This window comes from Bos mutus, chromosome 19, assembly GCF_027580195.1.
Source record: "Bos mutus isolate GX-2022 chromosome 19, NWIPB_WYAK_1.1, whole genome shotgun sequence".
Taxonomy (NCBI): Eukaryota; Metazoa; Chordata; class Mammalia; order Artiodactyla; family Bovidae; genus Bos; species Bos mutus.
The window spans coordinates 48,663,523-48,686,953 of NC_091635.1; the positions used below are offsets into that span (position 1 = coordinate 48,663,523).

The 23,431-nt window shown below is 48.6% G+C and overlaps 1 protein-coding gene across 1 annotated transcript in view; it reads right to left on the reverse strand.

Annotated features, from left to right (window-relative positions):
• Positions 1 to 13,449: 13,449 nt before the first annotated feature.
• AATF (apoptosis antagonizing transcription factor) overlaps positions 13,450 to 23,431 on the reverse strand; it is a 108,020-nt gene continuing 98,038 nt past the window's right edge. The window contains exon 12 of the mRNA XM_070390515.1: positions 13,450 to 13,759. Coding sequence (XP_070246616.1) covers positions 13,696 to 13,759 — 64 coding nt within the window. The 3' untranslated portion in view covers positions 13,450 to 13,695. The remainder of the gene's footprint in view (positions 13,760 to 23,431) is intronic.

Here is a 23,431-nt window from a genome sequence, read left to right on the forward strand (position 1 = left end):
AAAGAATGCACAGTGGTGGCACCCCACTCCAGTGCTCTTGCCTGGAAAATCCCATGGACGGAGGAGCCTGGTGGGCTGCAGTCCATGGGGTCACGAAGAGTCGGACACGACTGGGCGACTTCCCTTTCACTTCTCACTTTCATGCATTGGAGAAGGAAATGGCAGCCCACTCCAGTGTTCTTGCCTGGAGAATCCCAGGGACGGGGGAGCCTGGTGGGCTGCCGTCTCTGGGGTCGCACAGAGTCGGACACGACTGAAGTGACTTAGCAGCAGCAGAGGGAGAGGAAAACGGGGTGTTATTGCTTGATGGGTATAGAATCTCAGCTTTTGCAAGCTGAGTAATTTCTGGAGCTCTGTTACACCACAGTGGGAATATACTTGGCATTACTAAACCATACACTTTAAAATGGTTAAGGACTACCCTGACAGTCGGCGTTTCCCCTGCAGGGAGCAGAGGTTTGATCCCTGGTCTAATTAAGCTCCCGCATGCCACACAGTGTGGCCAAAAAAATTAATTTAAAAAATTTTTAAATAAGATAGTAAATTTTAAGTATTTTACCACAATTTAAAATATATATATATAGCAAAAGCAACAATAATGAAATTAAAATAGCATAGTATTTAACACAAAAGAAGACATAAGGGAGGAGAAAATGAACAAAAAATAACTACACGAAATTTGAAAGTCCCAGTCAAAAGACAGGGAATGTCCGACTTGCGGGCTATGGTCCATGGGGTTGCAGAGTCGGATGTGACAGAGCGACTCACACCTTCACCTGAGAGGTCAGTGCTTAATCACTGTAATTCCTCCTTTTGTCTCAGCGATATTTAAATTATATTTTTCCAGGGTTAATGCAGCCACTCCATCCTGTTTATGATACAGGGTTTTCTCTACTTTTAACCTTATTTGTCTTTGAATCTAAAGTATGTTTCTTGTGGACCCGGAAGAGTTGAGTTATTTTGCATCCAGTCTGACAGCCCCTGTCTTTTGATTGGCCTGTTTAGTCTTTTCAAACTTAATGTAGTTATCGGTAACTTTTGTGTCCATTTTTTCCTCAAATGCATACACAGCTAAAACAGAGTCCCAAAATACATAAAGCAAAAATTAACAGAAGTAAATGAAAAAATAGATAATTCAACAATAACAGATTCCTATATCAATAACTTCCATCCTAAGAAACTGGAAAAAAGAGAACAAACTGAACTCAAAGTAAGCAGAATGAATAAAAAATAAAGATCAGAGTGATAACTAATGAGACAGAAAAGAAAGAGAAACATTAATAAAATCAAAAGTTAGTGCTTTGAAAAGATTTTTTAAATTGACAAGAAGAGAGAAGACAAAATTTCCAGATTCAGAAATGAAACAGGAGATATTGCTAGTGACCCTATGGAAATTAAGATGATAATAAAGGAATTGTATAAGCCACTCTATGTCAACAAATTAGACAACTTAAATGAACAAAGTCCTAGAAAGACACAATTTACCAAAACTGACTTAGGAATAAACAAAGTCTGAATAGACCTATAAGAGGTTAAAAAAAAAAAAACACTAAATTAGTAATTAAAAATCTCACAAAGAAAAGCTCAGTCTTAGAAGGTCTTACTGGTGAATTTGCTATATTTAGAGAAGAAATATGAATCTTTCACAAACATTTTTCAAAAAAGAAGAAAGAACACTTTCCAATTCATTCTAGAGGCCAGTATTACCCTGAAATCAAAGCCAACAAAGGCATCACAAGAAAAGGAAACTACAGAGAAATATGTCTCATGATGTAAGACACAAAAATTCTTAGCAAATACTAGCTGGTTGAATCCATCAACGTATTTCAAAAAAATTATACAACACAGCCAGGTGAGATCTGTCCCAGGAGGGCAAACATACAAATGAATTAACTAATACACCATATTAAAAGCACAAAGGGCAAAAACCACATGACCATCTCAACAGATGCAGAAAAAGCATTTCATAAAATCCAACACCCATTCCAGGAAAAAAAAAAAAAAAAACCTCAACTAATGTCAAACTTAATGGTGAAAGGCTAAATGTTTTTATTCCTAAGATCAGAAATAAGGCAAAAATGTCAACTCTTGCCACTTCTACTCAGCATAGTTTTAGAGGTTCGGGCCAGTGGAACAGGCTAAATAAATGAAAATTTAAGTCATGTATTGGAAAGAAAGATTAAAACTGTCTTTTTTCACAGATGGAATGATCCTCTGAGGAATCTATTTTTAAAAACTAGAACTAAAACAAATTCAACAAAGTCACAGGGACAAGATCACTAAACCACCACCAGAAAAAACAATGGCATTTCTATACACTAGCAAGGAACAATTCAAAAATGAAACATTTCATTGACAATATCATCGAAAACAATAAAATACTTAGGAATAAATCTGACAAAAGAACCGCAAGGTTCGTATGTTGAAAATTATAAAACCCTGCTGAGAAACGCTGAATAGAAGTGAGATATTCCATGTTCATGAATGGAAGTCAACATTGCTATGATGGCGTTGCTCCCTAAATTGATCTATAGACTCAATGTAATCCCTATCAAAATCCCAGCAAGCATTGTTAGAGAAACTAACAAATTTGTCCAAAAATGTGTATGGAAATACAACAAACCCAGAATAGCCAAAATGATTTTAATAAAAATGTGAACATAAACTACCCAATTATAAAAAACTTTCACTGGTATAAAAACAGGCAAGTAGAATGGGACAAAATTAAGAGTCTGGAAATAAATCCTCACATCATGGTCAATTGATTTTGTACAAATGAGTTAAGGCAATTCGACGAGGGGAAAAATAATCTTTTCAACAAATGATTCTGGGATAATTAGATACGCACATGCAAAAAGTTTAGTTTTAGACCCTCACATCATATGCAAAAATTAACTAAGAATGGATTATAGGCCTAAATATAAGAGTGAAAACTGTAAAACTTCTGGAGTATAACAGAAAAATCTTTGGTGCCTTGGGTTGGGTGGGTTAAGATTTCTTAGATCTGACACCAAAAACAATCCATAAAAGAAAAAAAACTGATAAATTAGAACATCAAAAATTTTAAATGTTTGTGATTCAAAAGACAGCATTCAGTTCAGTTCAGTTGCTCAGTGTGTCCGACTCTTTGCGACCCCATGAAGTGTAGCACGCCAGGCCTCCCTGTCCATCTCCAACTCCCGGAGTTTACTCAAACTCACGTCCATCAAGTCGGTGATGCCATCCAGCCATCTCATCCTCTGTCGTCCCCTTCTCCTCCTGCCCCCATCCCTCCCAGCATCAGGGTCTTTTCCAATAAGTCAATTCTTCACATGAGGTGGCCAAAGTATTGGAGTTTTAGCTTTAACATCAGTCCTTCCAATGAATAGCCAAGTCTGATCTCCTTTAGAATGGACTGGTTGGATCTCCTTGCAGTCCAAGGGACTCTCAAGAGTCTTCTCTAACACCACAGTTCAAAAGTATCAATTCTTCGGTGCTCAACTTTCTTCATAGTCCAACTCTCACATCCATATGTGACCACAGGACAGCATTAAGAACATGCAAAGACTAGCTACAAACTGGGGAAAATATTTGCAAGTCATTTTCCAATAGGGTATCTGTATGCAGAATATATAAAGAATTCTTATGATGCAATAAGACAAGCAACTCAATTAAAATGAGCAAAAAATCTGAATAGACACTTCACCAAAGAAGGTAAATATATGAATAAAAAGTAGAAACGTCACTTTGCTGACAAAGGTCCGTATAGTCAAAGCTATGGTTTTTACCAGTAATCATGTACACGTGTGAGAGCTGGACCTTAAAGAAGGCTGAGCATCGAAGAATTGATGCTTTCAAACTGTGGTGCTGGAGAAGACTCTTGAGAGTCCCTTGGACTACAAGGAGATCCAACCAGTCCATCCTATGGGAAATCAGTCCTGAATATTCATTGGAAGACTGATGCTGAAGTTCCAATACTTTGGCCACTTGATGCAAAGAGCTGAGTGATTGGAAAGGCTTTGATGCTGGGTAAGACTGAAGGCAGGAGGAGTAGGGGGCGGCCTAGGATGAGATGGTTAAACAGCGTCACCGACTCAATGGACGTGAATCTGAGCAAACGCTGGGCGATGGTAGAGGACAGGGAAGCCGGGTGGGCTGCCGTCCACAGGATGACAAAGAGTCAGACACGACTTGGCAACTGAACCCAGCCGACAAACACATGAATAGCAGTTCACTAGTCACTAGGGAAATAGAAATTAAAGCCACAGTGAGAGCCCACGCTCACTAGAACGGCTATAATCATAATGCAGACGGTAACAAGTGTAGCCGTGGAGCGACTGGAACTCACACGGCCGCTGGGAGTGTACAGTGGCACAGTCACCGTGGAAAACAGTTTGGCAGTTTCTCAAAACGTTAAATGTAACCTTACCACGTGACCCAGCAACTCCACACCTAGGTATCCAGCCAAGAGAAATGAAAACAGGTTACACAAAGACTTGTGATTATTTACGTCAGTCTCACACGTAACGGCCCAAGTCTGGAACAACCCAAGTGGTCATCAGTAGGCAAAGAGGTCAGCAAAATGTGGTGCCCATCTGTGATAAAAAGACTCAAACTACCCACACATGCTCTGACGTGGATGCACCTTAAGCTCAGTGAAAGAAGCCAGACACAAAGACTGCATAGTGTGTGATCTTATTTATACGAAACATTCAGAAAAGACAAATCTATAGCTACAAAAAGCAGTCCGGTCATTGCCTCAGGCAGGGACGGGCTTGAGGATCAACTGCAAACCAGCACAGAGTTAGCTGTTAGGGTGATGAAATGTTCTAAAATGGATAGAGTGTGTTGACGGGCAACACAATTTGCCAAACCTACTAAAAATCCCCCAGTTGCACCTTTACGATGAGTGGATTTTATGGCATGTAAATTACACCTCAATATCAAAGCTGCAAAAAAACTGTAACCAGCAAGGGGCTGGGGTGCACTAACCTTACCAGCAATACCCAACAGTCTGCCCTTCTGCCTCTGCTGTTTTTACTAACTCCTCCTCCCGATGCTGCTGGCTTGCTCTGCGACAGCCTCCCAGACTTCCCAGGGAAACGTTTACAGTCAGCATTGCCTGTGCACTGACCATCTTCCTGTTAGTTTTCCCACAGGACTCAGATCCTCCTCATGCAGAGCTGTGCCCACAGCTCTTCCCTCCCAGGCCCTGGAGCAAGGCTCGTTCAAAGAGAAACAAGACCACCTGCGTGTGAAGTGCCTTCTGATGGCCCTGGTGATCTCTCACATAGGAACAAAGTGTAAACTTCAATTCGGCAGCTTAAGTACAGAAACTGACCCTGGTGCCTAAGTTAATCGAATTACAGGATGATCTTTTTAGGATCATTTTTCGGCTATGACGCATTTTATTACTACTTTTCCTCCAAATCTGTTCAGGTCTGCCACCCTCTGATCTTGCCCAACCACATCCTGCCTGCGTCTGAGAAGGCTTTGCAGGGACCTGGTGGGGGGCTCCTAGGCTGCTCGCAGCACTGGCCGCTGCACCATCTGGTACTCTCGTGCACGCTTCCCGAGAAGCAGGCAGAGTCCTGCACTTTGTTCCTACGACCTCGAGTCCCAGCAGAGCCCCGGGAGATGCTCTTGCCCACAAGCCCTGCTCCTGGCCCAGACCGGGCTGATTGACTGGGCACCTGAGAGGCATGTAAAGAGTGTACATCACAGGTACTCCCCCGGCCCAGACGCTGGCTGAGTGGTGGGGAGACCCTGAAGAGGGGAATTCAGACGAGGCTGGCCATCAAGGAGCCCCTCCGGCGTCAGAGTCAGCGGTGAGAGGACTTCACACCTAACGTTGGTCACAGGAGCACAGAGCAGGTGCAGCCCTGCCTGGGTGGGGCTCGGGGTCTCCGGCCCCTGAGAGCAGCACTGCCTGGAGGGAAGGTGCCCCAGCAGCTGACCAACTAGCTCCCGGGGCTACAGACGCCACCTCCTCTGCCTTACACACGGGCAAGCCCCCAAACCACTTTTAGGCACACACTGGGAGGCAGAACCTCTCAACTCCAGCCTTGCATCTGAGGCCAACCCTAAAATATCTGCATATTAAACGACCAAGGACAGTTAAGCTTTCAAAGGAGAAGATCAAAGTGCTGTCATCTTTGAATTTAATCCTTTTGTTGCATCAGTGGTCTTAAGAGGGATAAGAGAGATCAAAATAAAAATGGAAACAAACTATATCTTTGTGGCTGTTGTGTTTTAGTCTTTTTTTCCCTCAATTTGGGCCACAAAATAGGTCAGCTCCATTACTGATCAGCCTTCCCACAAATATTTAAAACAAATTGAATTGCACACCCAATACCCATCACAATTACACCAGGCACAATAACTAAATTAGCAATTCAACAAAATAATTGGAAACGCGATTCTCTCTATCCCACCAGTCTCCCTCGAGGGTTTAGCCGATCTATGGGGGAAAACTCAGCTTTCCTAATTCTGGAGCTAATTAGAGACACACTTGTAAATGAAGTTGTTTGTCTTAAAGTTGAAATTCTCTTCTAGGGGTGGGGGAGAGGGAAGGAGATGGGAGGAAAGTCCTTTCCGTCTGGAGCCAGTGGATGAACAGGTATGAGACACGCCTGGGTTCTCAGGAGCAGCCCTGTCTGCAGCTAGTAAAGCATCACCATTGCGCCATCACTCATCCGCTCAGGAACGAGAGGGGTGCACCTTTTAAAGGCACTGGAGACCGTCCGTGGGTGGGGCTACTCCATGCCGTTTAGGGACCCACAGGGCGAGAGAAGGGTCAGTGAGGGCGGCCAGCTCCCCTCCATACCTCCCCACTGGGGCCTGAACAACCTAAAGGCTCAACTCCCAGGAAGCCAAGGGGAGGCTCCCGCGCCCAGTAACGCCCCCCGCGCCCCCCAACCACGGAGGCGGGCGTCGGGCCCAGGGCCCAGGGCCTGCGAGGTCGCGCGGCCCACCCGCCAGGGCTGACGCTCTGCCTCGGCCCGCTTGCTCAGGCCGCTCCTGGAGAAGCAATCTCCAGGTTTCAATTAAGCTGTCCTTGGCCTCTTTTTGTTCCTTCAGGAAGGAACATCTCGGCTTAATTATATAACCGAGAACTAGGCCTCGAGTCCCTCCCCTCTCACTCTCCTCCACGAGCATCAGGCTGTGACCTTAAACTGCAGCCTCTCCGAGGGGCTGAGCGAGCTCCGGGCGGGGCGGCCGGGGACCCCCGCCTCCTCTTCCCCGCTCCGCACCCCTGGGAATGAAGGCCTCACCCCACCTGCGAGGTTGGCAGATGAAACGGTGGCCCTGGGGGCCCAAGAAGCCTCACTCCGAGACGCGCCCGCAGCATCAGAGCGCCTGGGCAGCCGGAGCGCTGATAAGTGAATTCAAGAAGCACCTGCTCCCGCTGCTTATCTCCCCCAACAATATGAACTCCAAGTTATCACACTGAAAGTGCCCCGTATTAGCCTTACATTTAACTCTTGAAACCAAGTGCCCTGCGCTTCAACTTTAAAGGACACAAGAGTCAAACTGGAGAATAATTTTCTGGCCTCAGGGAGCCGGCTCTCGGTTCGCGCCCAAGCTCCCCATCTGTCCTGTGGCCACACTGGGCGTCGAGGCGTGAGACCCCCGCTTCCCCAGACCCCGGGTCACCCTCCCGGGCCTGCAGTGAGGCACCGACCCGGCTGGCTGCACTCGGGGCCTCCGGACCGCGGCAGCTCTTGGCGCCCCGTCTGTTTCCACTTCCCTTGGTTCGAGCTTTGGCGTCTGCTGAGACTCATGAAGGGCCTCCCAGTGGGTCAGTGGTAAAGAACCCGCCTGCGAGTGCGGGAGACTTAAGAGCTGCTGGTTCCAGCCCTGGGTCGGAAAGATGCCCTGGAGGAGGGCATGGCACCCCACTCCAGTACTCTTGCCTGGAGAATCCCATGGACAGAGGAGCCTGGTGGGCTGCAGTCCGTGGGGTCGCCCAGAGTCGGACACGACTGAAGTGACCTAGCACACGTGCACGTGGAAGACCGAGAGATACCCGTGTAGACTCGCTCTCCCACCAGTCACGCGGCAAGGGCTCAAAGGCCACACGTCGCCAGTGACTACGGGCGGTTCTACCATCCTCCCGGGAGGCGCAACTGCATGGCTGTGGTCTAGACGCTCTGGATGCTCTCGGGGTTGGAAGAGGCTCTCCGGGACTCCCCAGAGGAGAGCGGAAGGCAAACCGGCCACGAGGAAGCAGGAGCCACACGGAGCTGGGAGGTGCCCTCGCGGTGGAGGCAGAAGCTGGGGAGCCGCGTCACTTGGTGCGCAGCATCGGCCTCACCTGCACACCAACACCCGGGCGCCCTGGGCCCGCGCTGTCAGAGGCAGAGGCGGGTGTTAGTGCCCCAAGCGCCAGGGCCCATGAGCCCCGCGGCAGCTGCCCTCTTACGAGGCCGAGCTCTCACCTTGGAGGACCGGAGCCCGGGAAAGTGACCCTGGCCTGAAATAGGGCTGGAGCCCCACCATTAATACAAGGAAATCCAGTGCAGCTAAGGGTCCGATCAGACTGAAGTTAGAGGTTGCAGGACTCACTGGACAGAAAGTCCCCACTGGGGCTCAGGTCACCTGTCCAGACAGTCCTCCGCCACCATCACCTCCCCCAGCACCGGGCACACAGCAAGAGGTCAACACCCACCCGGAGGAGTGGAGAGAAAAGCATTCCTGCATCCGTGCTAGACCCAAGGCAAGACACGCCTTTCCATGCAGACAGCGGCTTCAGGACCGGGCGGCCTCAGGAACCAGGGTGGCTGACCCTCATCGCAGTGAGGAGGGCCCCTGCCCCACCCCAGGCTCAGAGGTCAACAGGCTTCCTCCAGGTCACACCCTGGCAGGTTTGATTTCTGATCTAATGTTCTTCCCACTCCACCACCTTCTGTTCATATCTGTCCTTGACACAGAAGGTCACACCAGCCCCTTGCAGGACGAACTCTGTGCTTCCAAGCCTATGTGAGAACCGGGGCACACACCCCTCAACACCCAGGGAGGGGAGGTCAGGCGGCAGAAGCAGCCAGCACCATGGGGCGGGGAGCCTGCCGGTCCAGGGCACCCCGGCTCATTTCCAGCCCCGCCATAAAGAGGCAGACGGGGTGAGCGGAGGCTGGGCAGGAATCTTTATGTGTTACCGTTCCTGCTGGGGACCTTAGATTCCATTTCTTCCCTATCAGTAATCTGGGATTTTTTTTCCTCTCTCTCTCTCCATTCTTTTAAATTTTCTTTCCTGAGAATTCAGTGTCCTTGACCTCAACAAATGGACTGAGAACCCTGGACCAGGGAAATAAACCGAGCAAACTTCTCAGGAATATAAATGCCGCTGAGGCGACGACTTTATTGAAAGACCCCACATGACGGGCAAGGGGCTGGTAAAGGAAATCTATAGACAGACAAGAAAAACAAAAGTTAGATAAGGCATACTCACTCTGCATTTATACCATCCCTCTCCTCTCCAGACAAGGAGCAGGTAATGAGGGCTTCATCAACACAGCTGTTGAACAAATTGAATATTTGCAAGTCAGCAGGGTGATATGGATCCCCAGGACTTAAGGATTAGTTAATGAACTTACCAAATTACTGGCAATTATTTTTAAAATGTTATGAAGAAAAAGAATAAACGAAAAAAAGAGAAAGTGAGACAGGTAAGATTTAAACAGAAAGAATGACCAAGGCAAGTTCAACTTAATTCCTAGCACAACTGTCCCCCCAGTACAAACACACCCACACACACAAATTAAAAACACAAACTCAGATGCAGAACACAAAGTTCATTCACTTTAGACAAGGCTCACTGCTTGTACGTGCCTTTCTTGAACGCCAAGTGCAGCCCATCAGGATGTCAGGAGAGGGGAGCCATCCGCCCTGGCACAGAACACCCACACTTCCGTAGCAGGAACCTCGGGCTTCCCCACGACACCCTTAGCCCCTGAGAAGTAGCTGTGTCACCTGTGAGCCTGGCCCAGGGAGGCACGGATCTTGCTGTCTCACATGCACGGTGACCGCACCATGGTGGGGAAGGTTCGGATCCACTGAGCCTCAAAGTCAGCTCCTTGTGGATGAAATGGTAAGAGGCCAAGAGACAGTAATCCCGGACAAGTTGTATGTGGAGACCAGGAAACTCAACCACTGAAAGCAATCGGCTTTCCTAAACTGGAGACACAGAATTTGTTGCTGAACTTGTCAGAACCGACGTTCCCCGGTGTTCTGTGGGCTCTCAGGGTTCCTGAACGATGCTCAACATGCATTCTTGGCCAGTGACCATGGAGAGTCTGGCTACACCCTAAAGGCAGTGTGGGGAGGAACACAAACTCACGCAAGGCAAGGAAAATGCACCAAAGAGACCGCCGGGATGAAAGCGCTGAAGGTAGCAAGAGCAGGAAGCCAGTGGGGAGAGGGGGGAACAGCGTGTGATCCAGCGGCTAGAAAACACACACGGGGGCCGGGGAGGGAGAGGCTAGTGTCACTTCCTATTTATCCACCATCTTTCACTGGAGCATCTCGGAGCACGAGAGGCCGCAGCTCTTTAATCCTCCCCGAGGAGGACGCTGATTTCAAGGGCTCCCTGGGGAGCAAGAAATAAACCCCAGGATCAGAGTCCAGGGCCGACCTCCTCTCTGCCTCTCAACACCCTTCACTGCAGACGGCCCAGCCTACGGCACGTGAGAAGCAGGTGGGCCCTAGAACAAGCCTCTGTCAGAACTTTCAATATATTTGGACTCATTCACTTGGTTCATTTTACTCCCGAAGATCCACGCCAAGAAAAACAATAATTTCAAAGGACAACAAAGAAGCTTTATGCAGGAATATTCTCCTGAAACAATATTCATAATAGCAAACAAGTGTAACAGTCTAAGTGTTCAACAAGAGGGGGATTTGGTTTAGTAGGCAAAGACTAATGGAATTATTAGTTAGCAATTAAAATACTTCAGTGAGATCTTTAAAAACGTGGAAACAACCTTCTCTTGTAGTACTACTAATAAAATGCAGAGTGCAACCTATGGGTGGTTCTCAATGGGTGGTGTATGGATGTTAGGTGGAGGGGGCCGCGTGCATTTTGTTTTTGCTGCTTTGAAAAGGGTAACATTTCAAACAGTCCAGAAGGACAAATGAAGCCTCCCACCTGCACTGCTCCCTGGACCCTCCCCACCCCGAGAAGAGGCCACTGGGTACCACAGCGTGTATACACAGGCGAGGGTGATGAAGGAACACAGGTTAACAAGAAGGGGATCTTTTTGAGTGGAGGGATCATTTTTGTTGTTGTTCAGTCACTAAGTCATGTCTTGCGACCCCTTGGACTGTAGCACACCAGGCGTGGCTTCCCTGTCCTTCACTATCTCCCGGAGTTTGCTCAAACTCAAGTCCATTGAGTCGGTGATGCTATCCAACCATGTCATCCTCGGCTGCCCCCTTCTCATTTTGCCTTCAATCTTTCTCAGCATCAGGGTCTTTTCCAAACAGTTGGCTCTTTGTATCAGGTGACCAAAGTATGGGGTTATAGCCAAGTCTTATTTTCATTTGCTCCTTCCACGTTTCTGTAATTTTTGACGTGAAATAAACTAAGACAAGAAGACAGCCTTATCTTCTCCATCCTGAAGGGAACAGCCCACGGCCTGCTCTGGCCCCATGCGCAAACCTGGGCCGGGTGGGCCTGTGGCTTCCTCGTGGCTCTGGTGGTGTCTTCAGGGGCTGTGGTTTAGGAGCGCCGTGCAAGAAGGTGTCAAAATGGATGAAAAGGAAATAAGCAAACTTCACACAAAAGGGAGAAATGCTTCAGTCAACACTGAAAAAAGGGCCCCGGATTGAAACTCTTTGATAACGGTTCTCAACTCATTTCAAAATCAGCATTAGCCACCAAAATGTAAAGTATTAGTTTTATTAAAATGCAAATCAATCAACTAATCTTTCTGGTAACAGTTACTGAATTGCAGTATCCGTGTCAATTAAAATAGTATCCAATTTATTCTTGGCTGGAAGGAGGGTGGTCTTCTGAATTTTAAAATGCAAGCCTCCCTTAACTGAAAATTCTGTCCACTTTCTCATCTCTTTGGCTTTTAATTCATTCTAATTAAACCTGATGGACTCCAAACATTTTGAAGTACCTGTTTAAATCTTTTTCTCCATTGGATAATGACTATGACAAAGGTTCTGTCTCTTTAGGAAACGTGGGTCTGCATTGGGTGGCCAGTGAAGAGGTTATTCACCTGCTTTTCTAACATGCGTTATCCGGGATCCTCAAGTTGGATGGATGGGGTTGGATGATCTGTGTTTTTAAAAGTGATCATTTTGAAGGGAGTGAAAGTGAGGGAAATCTATTTTTGTTGATTGATCTTTTAAGTAACTGGAGACACACTGAAAATTAAACATTTTCCTGACAGTCAAGCCCAAGAGGAGAAAAACATGTCAGGATGGACCAAGGTCCAATTACTGTGAGACAGAGAAACCCTCCTCCTCCCCACCTCTGCCCCACCCCAAGCCCACCAGATGCTCACCTTAATACTAAACTGTGATGCAGATTGCATTTCGGACTCACTTCATTTGGAGCCCAGCCTCTTGGCGCTGTGTCTGGACCGAGTCAAGGATAACGTGGGATGCCTGGGCACAAAAATCTGTCACTTGGTTTTGACATTTTAAAACAATACCAAAACCTGACTCTGTAAAAGCAATGACTAGACATTACCTACAACTGCGCTCAGATGCCTGGAGCCAGTATTCCTTTAATCCCATAGCTCTGAAGAGGGGGCACAGGACCCGGGAGATGGTCAGCCTCACGTGTGGGCACGTACACATACTTATGCAAGATCAGCTCATTGCATACTGACCACAGCAGGCCAATAAATCCCCCTCATGGGGATTTAATTTTCAGCTTTTGACCTTTGGATGAAAAACAAGTGAATCATTTCCTCCTGCTGGATTTACACCAGAGCTGATCTTAATAAAGTGATTTAGGAATGGTGAGAATGGAAAAGGACTCTGGAAGAATCTTTATGCGTGAAAAGAGGAAACAAGAAAGAAGTCAGAGATTGCTGTTGAGCAACGACAGACAAATACCTCCACCGAGGCGCAGCTGACAGGGTGCGGGGCGGGTGTGCCTGCTCCTCAGAGCCACAATCAATTGCTGAACATTACCCACCTGAGAGCAGCCTCTGCCCCGGGATTATTCCTTCTGTGAAGTTGTTTTTCCCAAATCCTGGGTTCATTTTATTTATTTTTTAGAATGTTTGACTGTACCCTGAGGCATGTGGGACTGAAGTTCCCTCACCAGGGATTGAACCCACGACCCCTGCATTGGAAGCAGAGTCTTAACCACTGGACCCCTGGGGAAGTCCCCCTTCTGTGAAGTTTTATATTGTGAGAGAAGGCCACTGGGCTGGGGAAACAAAGAGCCTGTCACCCTGCAGGAGCTTGAATCACTCACTTGGTGCTGCTGAAGGAATCACATGTGGCTGCGGCAACAGTAAAAATACTCTTTATTTGTGGTGGTTCTAGGCCATGGGGTGGGGAGTGGGGGAGCGGCCTTTGTTTCTGGAAGCACGGTGGGGAGAGGCTTCCTGGCCCGCCTCAGGCTGCCTTCTGGACAGCGCATATTCCCAGGATTACAGCCCATGGCTTCCTCAGCCTTCCACCGGGACAGGGTGTGCAGCGACCCCACCTCAGGCCTCGAGCTGGAGAGATGGGCGCCGTCAGGCGCCGTCAGGCCCCGTGGCTGTCATCACGGGGGTTGAGTTGGCCAAAAAGGGATCGATACAGCTCTGTCCTGGAAGACAAATGAAACAAACTGGTTAATGCGTTGGTTTAACTTTTCAAGGTTAGAAAAGAACCAGGAAGCTGGGAAATACCCCAATCTGAGTCTTCAATTGAAAACACAGCTGCATAATTAAAAATGCATCCCACAGCTCTTCTTCACAAACACAGAGGAGGGGAAGAACCTGGAATGGGCCAAACAGCAGAATATGTAAATAGTCCGGCGTGGCTGGATACCCTGTCTCCAGGGAACCAGTTTTCTATAAGTTTGCCCTTTACAGACAAGCTCTTCAAGTAAGAAAACAAGATTGAATATTTTAATAGGATGTATGAGACTGCCACACGAGGAGGATTCAATCAGACATGGGATGTAGGGGATATAATTTAGTTTTCATACATTTTCCTGGACTTGGCAGTACTTGAAAAACAATGAAAATGACCCAGCAACAAGATTCCAATTACCAGCACGCGTGCAGCTGCTTGGGCACAGGGGCTCTTCCCCGAACCCCGCCCTTCCACTATCCTCCATCGAATAGGTAATTTGATTGGCTAATTTATTTCTAAATTTGGGTTTGACGTGAAAAAAAATAATACCCGTAACATGCCAGGGTCTTGGGTCCCTGAAAAGGAACAGATGACTTGCACCTGTGTCTCTGCCGCCCGGCAGGGGTGGTCGAGGGCCCCCGGGCCCCAGCAGCCCAAAACTCTTCCCTGAGTTGAGGGCCAGGTCTCCCTGGGATTCGAGGAGCCACGAGCCTCCAGGCGGGTCACACCACAGGGAGGCAGGGACCAAGCCTCTACCTTTGGGGAAGGAGGGCAGGCACGGGGCAGAGGTCACAGACCAGTGAGTGAACGAGCTTGGGAGAAAGCTTTACCCACTCTGTTGTCAAAAGCCACAGCCTGCCATCCTTGACAGGCTGGCTGATAGAAGTGCTCTTATTACCTGAGAGTCATCATCAGCAAATCTAATTTTCAAAAAAAGGAGCAAAAAACCCCCCATGCTTCAGACAGCTATTACTGGTCCAGCTACATTTCAACACAAAATCTTACAAGTCTGTTTGAATTCACCCTGCTACAGTTTTGGGTACCAACAGTGTAAGTGTTAGTCGCTCAGTTATGTCTGACTCTTCGCGACCCCATGAACTGCAGCCCATCAGGCTCCTCTGTCCATGGAATTCTCCAGGCAAGAATGCTGGAGTGCGTAGCCGTCCCATTCTCCAGGAGATCTTCCTGACCTGGAGACTGAACCCAAGCCTCCTGCACTGCAGGAGGATTCTTTACCACAGAGCCCCCTGGGAAGCCCAACAGAGGCACTCTGATTAGAAACCCCAGCAGCAGGACTAGCATATTGAAACTCTGAAAATGGAAAAATCTTAAAGAAGGAACCACTGAAGCAACGAATGTCAAGTAACCTTGTCATGCCAGGGACCACGGGGCAGGCAGGGAAAGTGGCCAGAAAACAGTGGGTTTCCCATACTATTATAGGAACGTCATGGCAGGAACCTGCCGGTACCCTCAGCCGACCGGGGTGCCCCTGGGCCGACAACAAAGGCTGCGGTCCGCCCAGAGCCACAGGGTCTCTTTGTCCCTGAGCAATACACATCTGCCCGGCTCGGGCCCAGACGGCCCCGACCTGTACACAAGGGGAAGGCAGCTTCGGACCGCATGCAAATGACAGGTGGGCAGCCTCCTTCCGGAGGCAGTGGCTTCTGAATCCCCGGCTCCATCACACAGAAGACAGCCCTGCCCTGGCCAGGCGTGACTTGCTCACGCGATGGCCTGCCTACCTGCCGATAAGTGCAAGTCTCTGCGGCCATTTCCGCAAAGAAATTAAACAGTGTTAAGGGGAGGGTCGCCGTGACAAAGAGGACGGTGTGGCTTTGCGGCTGTGGAGCCCTTTCATAATCACCCCTTCTAGCCTCGCCCGCGCCAGACCCATCATTACCCTTGAGCAAATGCTTCCTCTCCGCGCCGCGACATCAGCGAACCGCCGGGGCCACGCGGCAGTCACTGCCCGCAGCAGGGTTCACGTGTCAGGAGCGGAGAGGGAGATGCTGAAACCCATGTTTTGATAGAACATCATTTCACACTCAGGTGGGCAAGGCTGACAAACATATGCAGCTGTTCATGGCAAAGCAACCTGGACGGCAGAGTGGTCTGCATTCTTAAAATATATTTTACAGCAAAGAGAGAAAAAACACAAGTCAGGGATTATTCCCACCTGAGAATCAATTCCAAGTCCTCCTCACCCACGACCACCAATCAGGGACTGTTTTCACCCTCAAAGTATCTCAGACGTCCCTGCTCCTCCAGGCTCCATCATTTCAGATCCTACCATCTCTCACCAAGAAGGTGGCAACAGCCTCCTCAGAGACTTTTCTGTTCCCATCTCCTACCTATTGTCCACGACCCTCAGGCCTACTCTAAAGCTCTAGAGATGGACAAAGCTGACCCTCCTGGGGTCCAAGAACATGACCAGGATGAAGCCCCCCAAACTCCAGCTGCTCGGCTCGGCTCCCGGCCCTCTTCCCTGCAGAGGGCCTGCCCGGGGCGGAGGTGGGAAACGCACCGCCATGAGGGTGGGGTCTGTGGTCTGGTCCTCAACCTCTCTGCACAGCCCCTACACAACTTTCCAAAATCCCACAGCCCCTGCGCACATTTTTAAATTGATATATAATATTTTTCTCGATAAATGTTAATAGGCACAAAGGATATAATCATCAGAAAACTGTGCATACTAACTTTTAAAATAAAACTTGCATCCTGTTTGTAATGCACCCCACGGACCCTATGTGCTATACTGATCTGATATCCATCACCGCTCATTTAAACAAGTAAACAAACTCGTTAACCTGGAAATTTTACAGCATCTGTTTCTTCTTAAACTCGGATTTCCATCTGATTTTTCCCTATAGGTTTTTGTCTTAATATAATTGATTTATGCTTGAAAGTCTTTTATTGATTACTCTATGATACTTTTTGGCCACAAAAATAAGTATGCAAATTGATGCACTTTTTGAAATTTAAAAAGTTGAAACAAAAATATTTTCATTTCTTGGGACCATAAAGCTCTAAGTTAATTTTGAAAAATTATACTTCTGGACTGTGTTATCACTGTAATTATTATTAGGCTACAACTGATATATACGATAACAATAAAATAAAGTTTGGTATAATTTTGGTACATTTTAATATGTGTAAAATGTTACTGGAAATTATCTCTTAATGACATGGATGAGGCTTCCCCCTCCATTCCCATTCCAGGGATGAGTATTATTTATCGCTAGGATGAAAGCAGGTTCAGCAGCGATTCTGTCCTGCTTTTTAGCTTTCGTAGCCATCAGTGATGAGAAACCTTGCCATGAAAACAAGCAGATGTGGGAAAGGAGAGTTTTGTTATAGCAGTGACACTCAGTCCTTTCAATTCCTTCTGAATTAATCGCCCTTTTCCCCCAATCTCACAGTGCTCTCCCACCAAAAATTAGTTTTAATGATATATCAGCTGACAACTCAATTAGGTTCTCCTGCAATTCTGCTGAGAATAAAGACCCGGGAGGCACCTGGCCGTCAGGGCTCTGTTACCTGGACCCGGGTCGCGGCCAGTCGTGGTCCCTGCCCTAATATGTTGACTGGTCCTTTGAGGTTCCCCTGCTCTGGGGCAGGGAGGGGCTTCATGTCCAGTGAAGCAACTGTGAAAGGCAAGGGAGGAGGGGAACCTGCAACTCCGCTTGGCCAGGACCGCTGCGGGAAAGAGCTGGAGACTGATTCCTGCCAACTCCCTGCATCTCCTTTCCCAGGGGAGGAAGATCTCTCTGTGGCCCGGGGGGAAGACTGAGGTGGGGGGGCGGGGTGGGTACTGAGCGGTGCCCCCACCCCAGGTGGGTGGTTGACCCAGGGCTCGGGGGAGGGAAAAGCATGTGGAAGGAAACAGGACACACTGGGGTCCCCCTCCCAGAGCCAGGAAAACAAAACTAAGACCAGGACCGGGTAAGGAAAAGCCGTGTGGGACAGAGGGCCAGCCGGCCTTCTGCTGCAGAGCGCCCCCCGCCGCCCGTCCCAACCCCAGCATCTTTCCTACCGGGACTGAGCCAGGCAGAGAAGCTAAACTATCAATCCTTCAGGTTAACCTTGTCTCCACCCGATTCTCCCGGGTAAGCGTGTAGTTTAATACTTGAGGTCCCCTTAAGGCTATGCATAATGAAGTTGGGTTTTTTTCCCTTAATACATAATTCCTGCTCCTTACCACATTAAGAGTCCGGATTTGAATCACCGAGCTGAAATACCTTCCCCCCTTTGTTACCCCGCCCCCACACTCTCGGCCTCAATGGCCAGTGGGAACGTCCACTGTCGGAAATGTATTAATGGGGTATCATGCTGGAGAATAACCCACAGAGTAATTAACAGGACTTGGACCTAAGGTAGAAGGTCGATAGCAGGGGCTCTTCCTTGAATTAAAATTTAACTTACCCTTTATTGCAACCTACAAAAGCAAGTAATGAGCACTAACATTTTTATTTCTTTTAAACTGTCATTTAGGCTGTAGAGGGGATAATTACCTATCTCTAGTGTAGTAAGGTTTTATAACCCTTAGTGAGGCATTTTCTAATTTAATATTTTTACTATATTATCATAAAACCTGTTTCTGGAAAAAAATGATCATGGATTAGCAGCCATTTTCCATAAAGACAGAATGTGTGTGTGTGTGTGTATGTGTGTGTGTGTACTAGGATTCAGCTTATTTATTATGTGAGGTAAAGAGACTTAAGTGTGCCCAGTCAAGCTGGCTGTGAGATGCTATCACTTGAGTGGCGGGCAAGGCTCAACAGGGCCCTAAAGGAAAAGGGGGTGGACGTGTGTCAAGGTGCAGTCCAGCCGCACGCACTCCTCACCAACTGCAGCACAGCCCAGGACAAAGGCACTCTGAGCCCACAGAGACCTGTGCGGGGGTGCGGTCAGAGGTCAGGAGCTTGCAGCACTTGGGACCAAAGGAGCTGCCCCGGCCACACCCTGACACCTCCAAGCTACACCCACCTGGCCCTGTGGCCTGAAAAGCAGGCAGAGGAGAAAGCAGCCAGCGCACTGCTCCCTAAAGAAACCTGCACAACCTCCAAAAGTACCTCCTGGTCTCCGAGCAAGTACGACATGCCGGGACTCCAGCCATTCTTCCAAAAGTGCCAGTGGAGACAACTGCTGCTTTCCTGATTAAAACTGTATGCAGAATTTGTCCTTGATTAATCTGACACTGCTCATCAGTTGCTTCACCACTGGTGAGGTGGGGGGTTCCTCCCTAAATATACAAGATGCATCCCACAAGGGCCCACCCTGCCCGGTAATCCCCGCCTCGGCCCTGCACACCGAGGGCCTGTGCCGTGTGCTTCTGCAGGACTCCACGTCTTAGACATACACTTGCGAATCCAAGGATGATGAAACACACAAAGGGAAAGGGAGACTAAGGCTCTGATCACAATAGCGCTCGTGTCCAGCAGAACCTTGATTAAACCCAAATCGTGTCAGGACAGACACGGCCGAGCAGAAACTTACACTGACCACCGTGGTTGCTGACAGCAGATGGGCTTTTAATAATTATTGGTGATGTTACTGATGCAGGATTTTTTTATGTTTGTGTTTCAAACCATTTTACTTGTTAGTGCTGTGGAAGCTTATAAACCTGTATCAGGTGAGGATGGTTCCTTGGTCTCAGAGTGTAACACACAGGTATAACAGATTCACAAAATACATGTGAATGCTTATCTGTTAGGTTTTTGCAGGATTATCAAAATAGGAATGACACGGCAGAAACTAAGTTGGGAAGGTGACCATATGGAGTCACTCTGTTGGGACAACCCACTCCATTTGGAGATGTGGAAACACTCTTCCTCTGGCTGGGCCACCCTCTGCCACTGTGGGAGCCCCACCCATGGCCCAGCCGTCTAAAGCCGCAGGGACAGCTCTTCCCTGGGGCAGCATTTCAACTACTGCTGTCTCCTAAGTCTGGTCTTTTCCAGGTGGAAAGAAACAGTCCATCCCGCTATGCCAAAGTTGGGGTTCTTCTGCCGGCCTGGCAGAACCCCTCTGAGCCCTCCAGTTGCCCAACAGTCAGCGTCTGCACCCTCTGAGCCACCTCAGGGTCTGGACGGTCCAGGAGGCCCAGGCGTGCAGGGTAGGCTCTATCATCGCCTCTGTGTTCAGCATATCCTTTCCTGCCCTCACAGAGCTCCCAGTCTCTCTGTTCTGTGTGCAGGCAGGTCCAGGGCATTCCACAAGCCAACTGGAAAAACCTGTCTTGCCAATGATCACTTGGCACCAAACCAAGGGGTCCTCCTAACCCAGCTGCTAGGGTCTGCTCCTAAACACTACGGACTAGATGGCACCTTCTTGCATCTTTCACGCCTCCTGCTTCCTCTCACCCAAATCCATTCTACTCTGTATCAGAGACTTTACAGGTGAGAAAAAGATGTCTGAGAACTGGTTCTATGGCCTAAGAGGGGCAACTGTGTGGATCCAGATGGCAGGTGGCTGCCCCAGGCGCCGGGGGCCATGTGCACACACAGCGGTGCGACCGGGGGTGGGGGACCGTGTGCACACACAGTGGGACCGGGGTTGGGGGTCCATGTGCACACACAGTGGGACCGGGGGTGGGGGTCCGTGTGCACACACAGGGGGACCGGGGGTGGGGGTCCGTGTGCACACACAAGGGGACCAGGGGTGGGGGGCCGTGTGCACACAGAGCTGTGGGATCAGGGGTGGGGGGCCGTGTGCACACACAGCGGTGGGACCGGGGGTGGGGCAGAGCCCCGGGTCAAGACTCTGTCTTTCAGGAAGCCTGGACAGTGAGGAAGGCAATGCCAGTGAAGCCACAGAAGTGCATCTTGTAAGGAGGGAGTGCCACTCACAGTGATGTAAAAAGATCACAAGCGTAGAAAACTCAGAGTTCCTGGGTAAAGCCAACAGGTCAGCACCTAACTCCCTCCCTCTCCTCCCAGCATCCCCAGCAACAAAGAGTGGCTTCTCCCCTGAAATGCAGCACAACTGCATGCCCTAAAACAATACACAGAAAAAGCCAAGAAAGGTGAAAAGAGAAAAAAGCAATATTCTCTCATCGAGGGCTGTTAACAGGGACAAGTGAGCAGAGTAACAGTAACTCAGAGAACGCCCTTACCTATCACTAATTACCTCCATCTGGACAAACCTCCCTTCAGAAGCAGGCTGAACGCTGCATAAGCTACAGGACAGCTCGCCGCAGCTGCCCAGATCTGCCACAAGGTGGCAGCACACGACGCACTTCTCAGTAGACCAGGCAACCAGCGGCTCCGGCAAACTGGCCATAAATTCCCCATCACCTCTGCTCGCCTCACCATCCTCCCCAGCGCTTGAAGGAGACTCTGGAAGGTCTGTTCCAATTCGCTCCTTTGGTCAGGTCAGAACTGGGTCCTTCAAACCTCTGCAAATGCTTTTAGCCCCACAGCTTTAAATTACAGATGGTGACATGTGACCTCTGGCCTGTCTCCTAAAGATCAGACTCGAGATTTATAAATGTTCAAAGACGCAGGTTCAGGCCCCAGACAAAGGAACTGAAGGAGGAACGATGGGTGAGAGGACGCGAGGGGTGAGTCTGCAGAGCATTCTCCCCGCCCGTGTTCCCTCCTTGTTCCCTTGTCAGTTACAAACTCACTCCCCTTAAACAAGGAAGCAAAACACTTGAAACTTCCGTCATCCTACCACTAGTTTCAAGTCTTTCAAATTCTTTTAAAGAAAAATAATTTACCTTGGTGGGACTTGCAAAAAAGAAGAGGTGGGGCCGCAGGGTGAGGAGGGACCTCTCGACAAAAGGGATGTCGCCTCCTCTCCTGTGCGTTAATATTCCATATTCCTGGGATGATTTCCACTTTCACAGTTTGACTGTTTTATAACAGATTTGATGCGAAAGAAGACAAATGGCCTCACAGAGGAAGGACGACAAATCATCTCACTGCTTTTAGCGGGGTTTTCTCTTTATTTTTATTTATTTTTATTCTGTGGCTGGGCTGGGGAGCTCTCTGCCTTGCTGGAGATGTTTAATATTAACGTCAGGCCACCACGATCCTGGCAATAGAGTTGGCCGGTGTTGTGTTTACGGCTTTGTGACTGCTGGCTTCAGGAAGATGAAGCTCCTTGTTCAAGCAGCAGCCCCTCTAACAGCTCCTGTTAAAAGCCACGGGATGCTTCACTGCTTAGACGTGAATCACCTCCTCCAGCCGCACGGAAGGGGAGGCTGACACTGAATTACATTTGTATCCCTATCAAGACCGCTGCCCAACGACCCAGGGCCTGGGTGGGGGGCGGTGTGTGATCCTTCTCTCAGCTACTCCAAGGGGGTCAAAACACACAGGAATCAGCGAAGACGTCTGTGGTCAACCCGGAGTTTCAGCAAGGCATTCCATTACTGCTGGTGCTAAGCTGAAGGGCTGACATGACCAAAAAAAAACCAGTCCTGATCCGAACATAAAAGCAGAGACTTTTTTTATCCGAACATAAAAGCAGCTCGGGATGCCGAGCCACTGGGTTCAGCTCAGCCCGCAGGACACAAGGGTACTGCAGGGCCCGGGGCCAGGAGCCGCCCCCGCCCCCCCACGCCTCCGCCCAGGGGGAGACAGGGGGAGACCCTGGCTGCTCCTGCTCTGCCCTCATCCTTTTCTCTTCCCCCCACCGCCCTTCCCTGGGTTCTGTTCTCGGCCCTCCTCCCTTTCCCTGGTAAACCATCCACACTCCAGCCCCAGCGATCTCCTGGGTGCGAAGGAAGCACTGTACCCAAGAACCTGCCTGCAGACCTCACCAGGCCCCGCGAGGCTGTTCTGCCCCCTAAATTACCTTTGTTAAATGGCACACAGTATCATTACATGTGGAATCTAAAAATACGATACAAAGCGGCCTATTTACAAAACAGAAACAGACCCACAAATGTAGAAAACAAACTTACCGTTACCAAAGGGGAAAGGGGTGGAAGGAGAAATTAGGAGTTTGGGATTAACAGATACACACCATTATATATAAAACAGATAAATAGCAAGGACCTACTGTGCAGCACAGGGAACTATATTCAATATCTTATAATAACCTACAGTGGAAATGAATATGAAAAAGAGATATATGTGTCTATTTATGTATATACACACATACATACACACATATATCTGAATCGCTTTGCTGTATACCTAAAACACTGCAAATCAACTGTACTTCAAAAACATTTAAAAAACAAACTACCTTTGTTATAAGTCATGTCCCACACTTAACTGTTTAATGGCAGGAAGCTACAAAGTTATAGGGATCAACACCACATTTTCTGATTAAAAAATAAAATCTGCAAGATTCCTGTCTCAGCTCTCTACAAGGCCCCTACCTTAAGGGTCCTGTTTGGACAGTTTATTTCCATTAAATGACAAAATGCAAACTGATGCCCTCCACCTGTCAATCCTGTTTGGTTTTTAATGTCTTCCTTCAAAGAACTTGCTCCTCTCTTCTGTGTATCGAGAGAGAGATTTGGAAAAAAGGTTTCTCCCAGCCACCTGCCAGGGAAACCTTCCCCAGGGGAGTGCCCAGGGGTCCGGAGCTTCTGGGTATCTACCCTGGGGCCGCCTCCCCACTCCAGCACCTCGGATCACCAGCCAGTCACTGAAGTCAGCAGTCTGATGACCTCAGCCAGTTA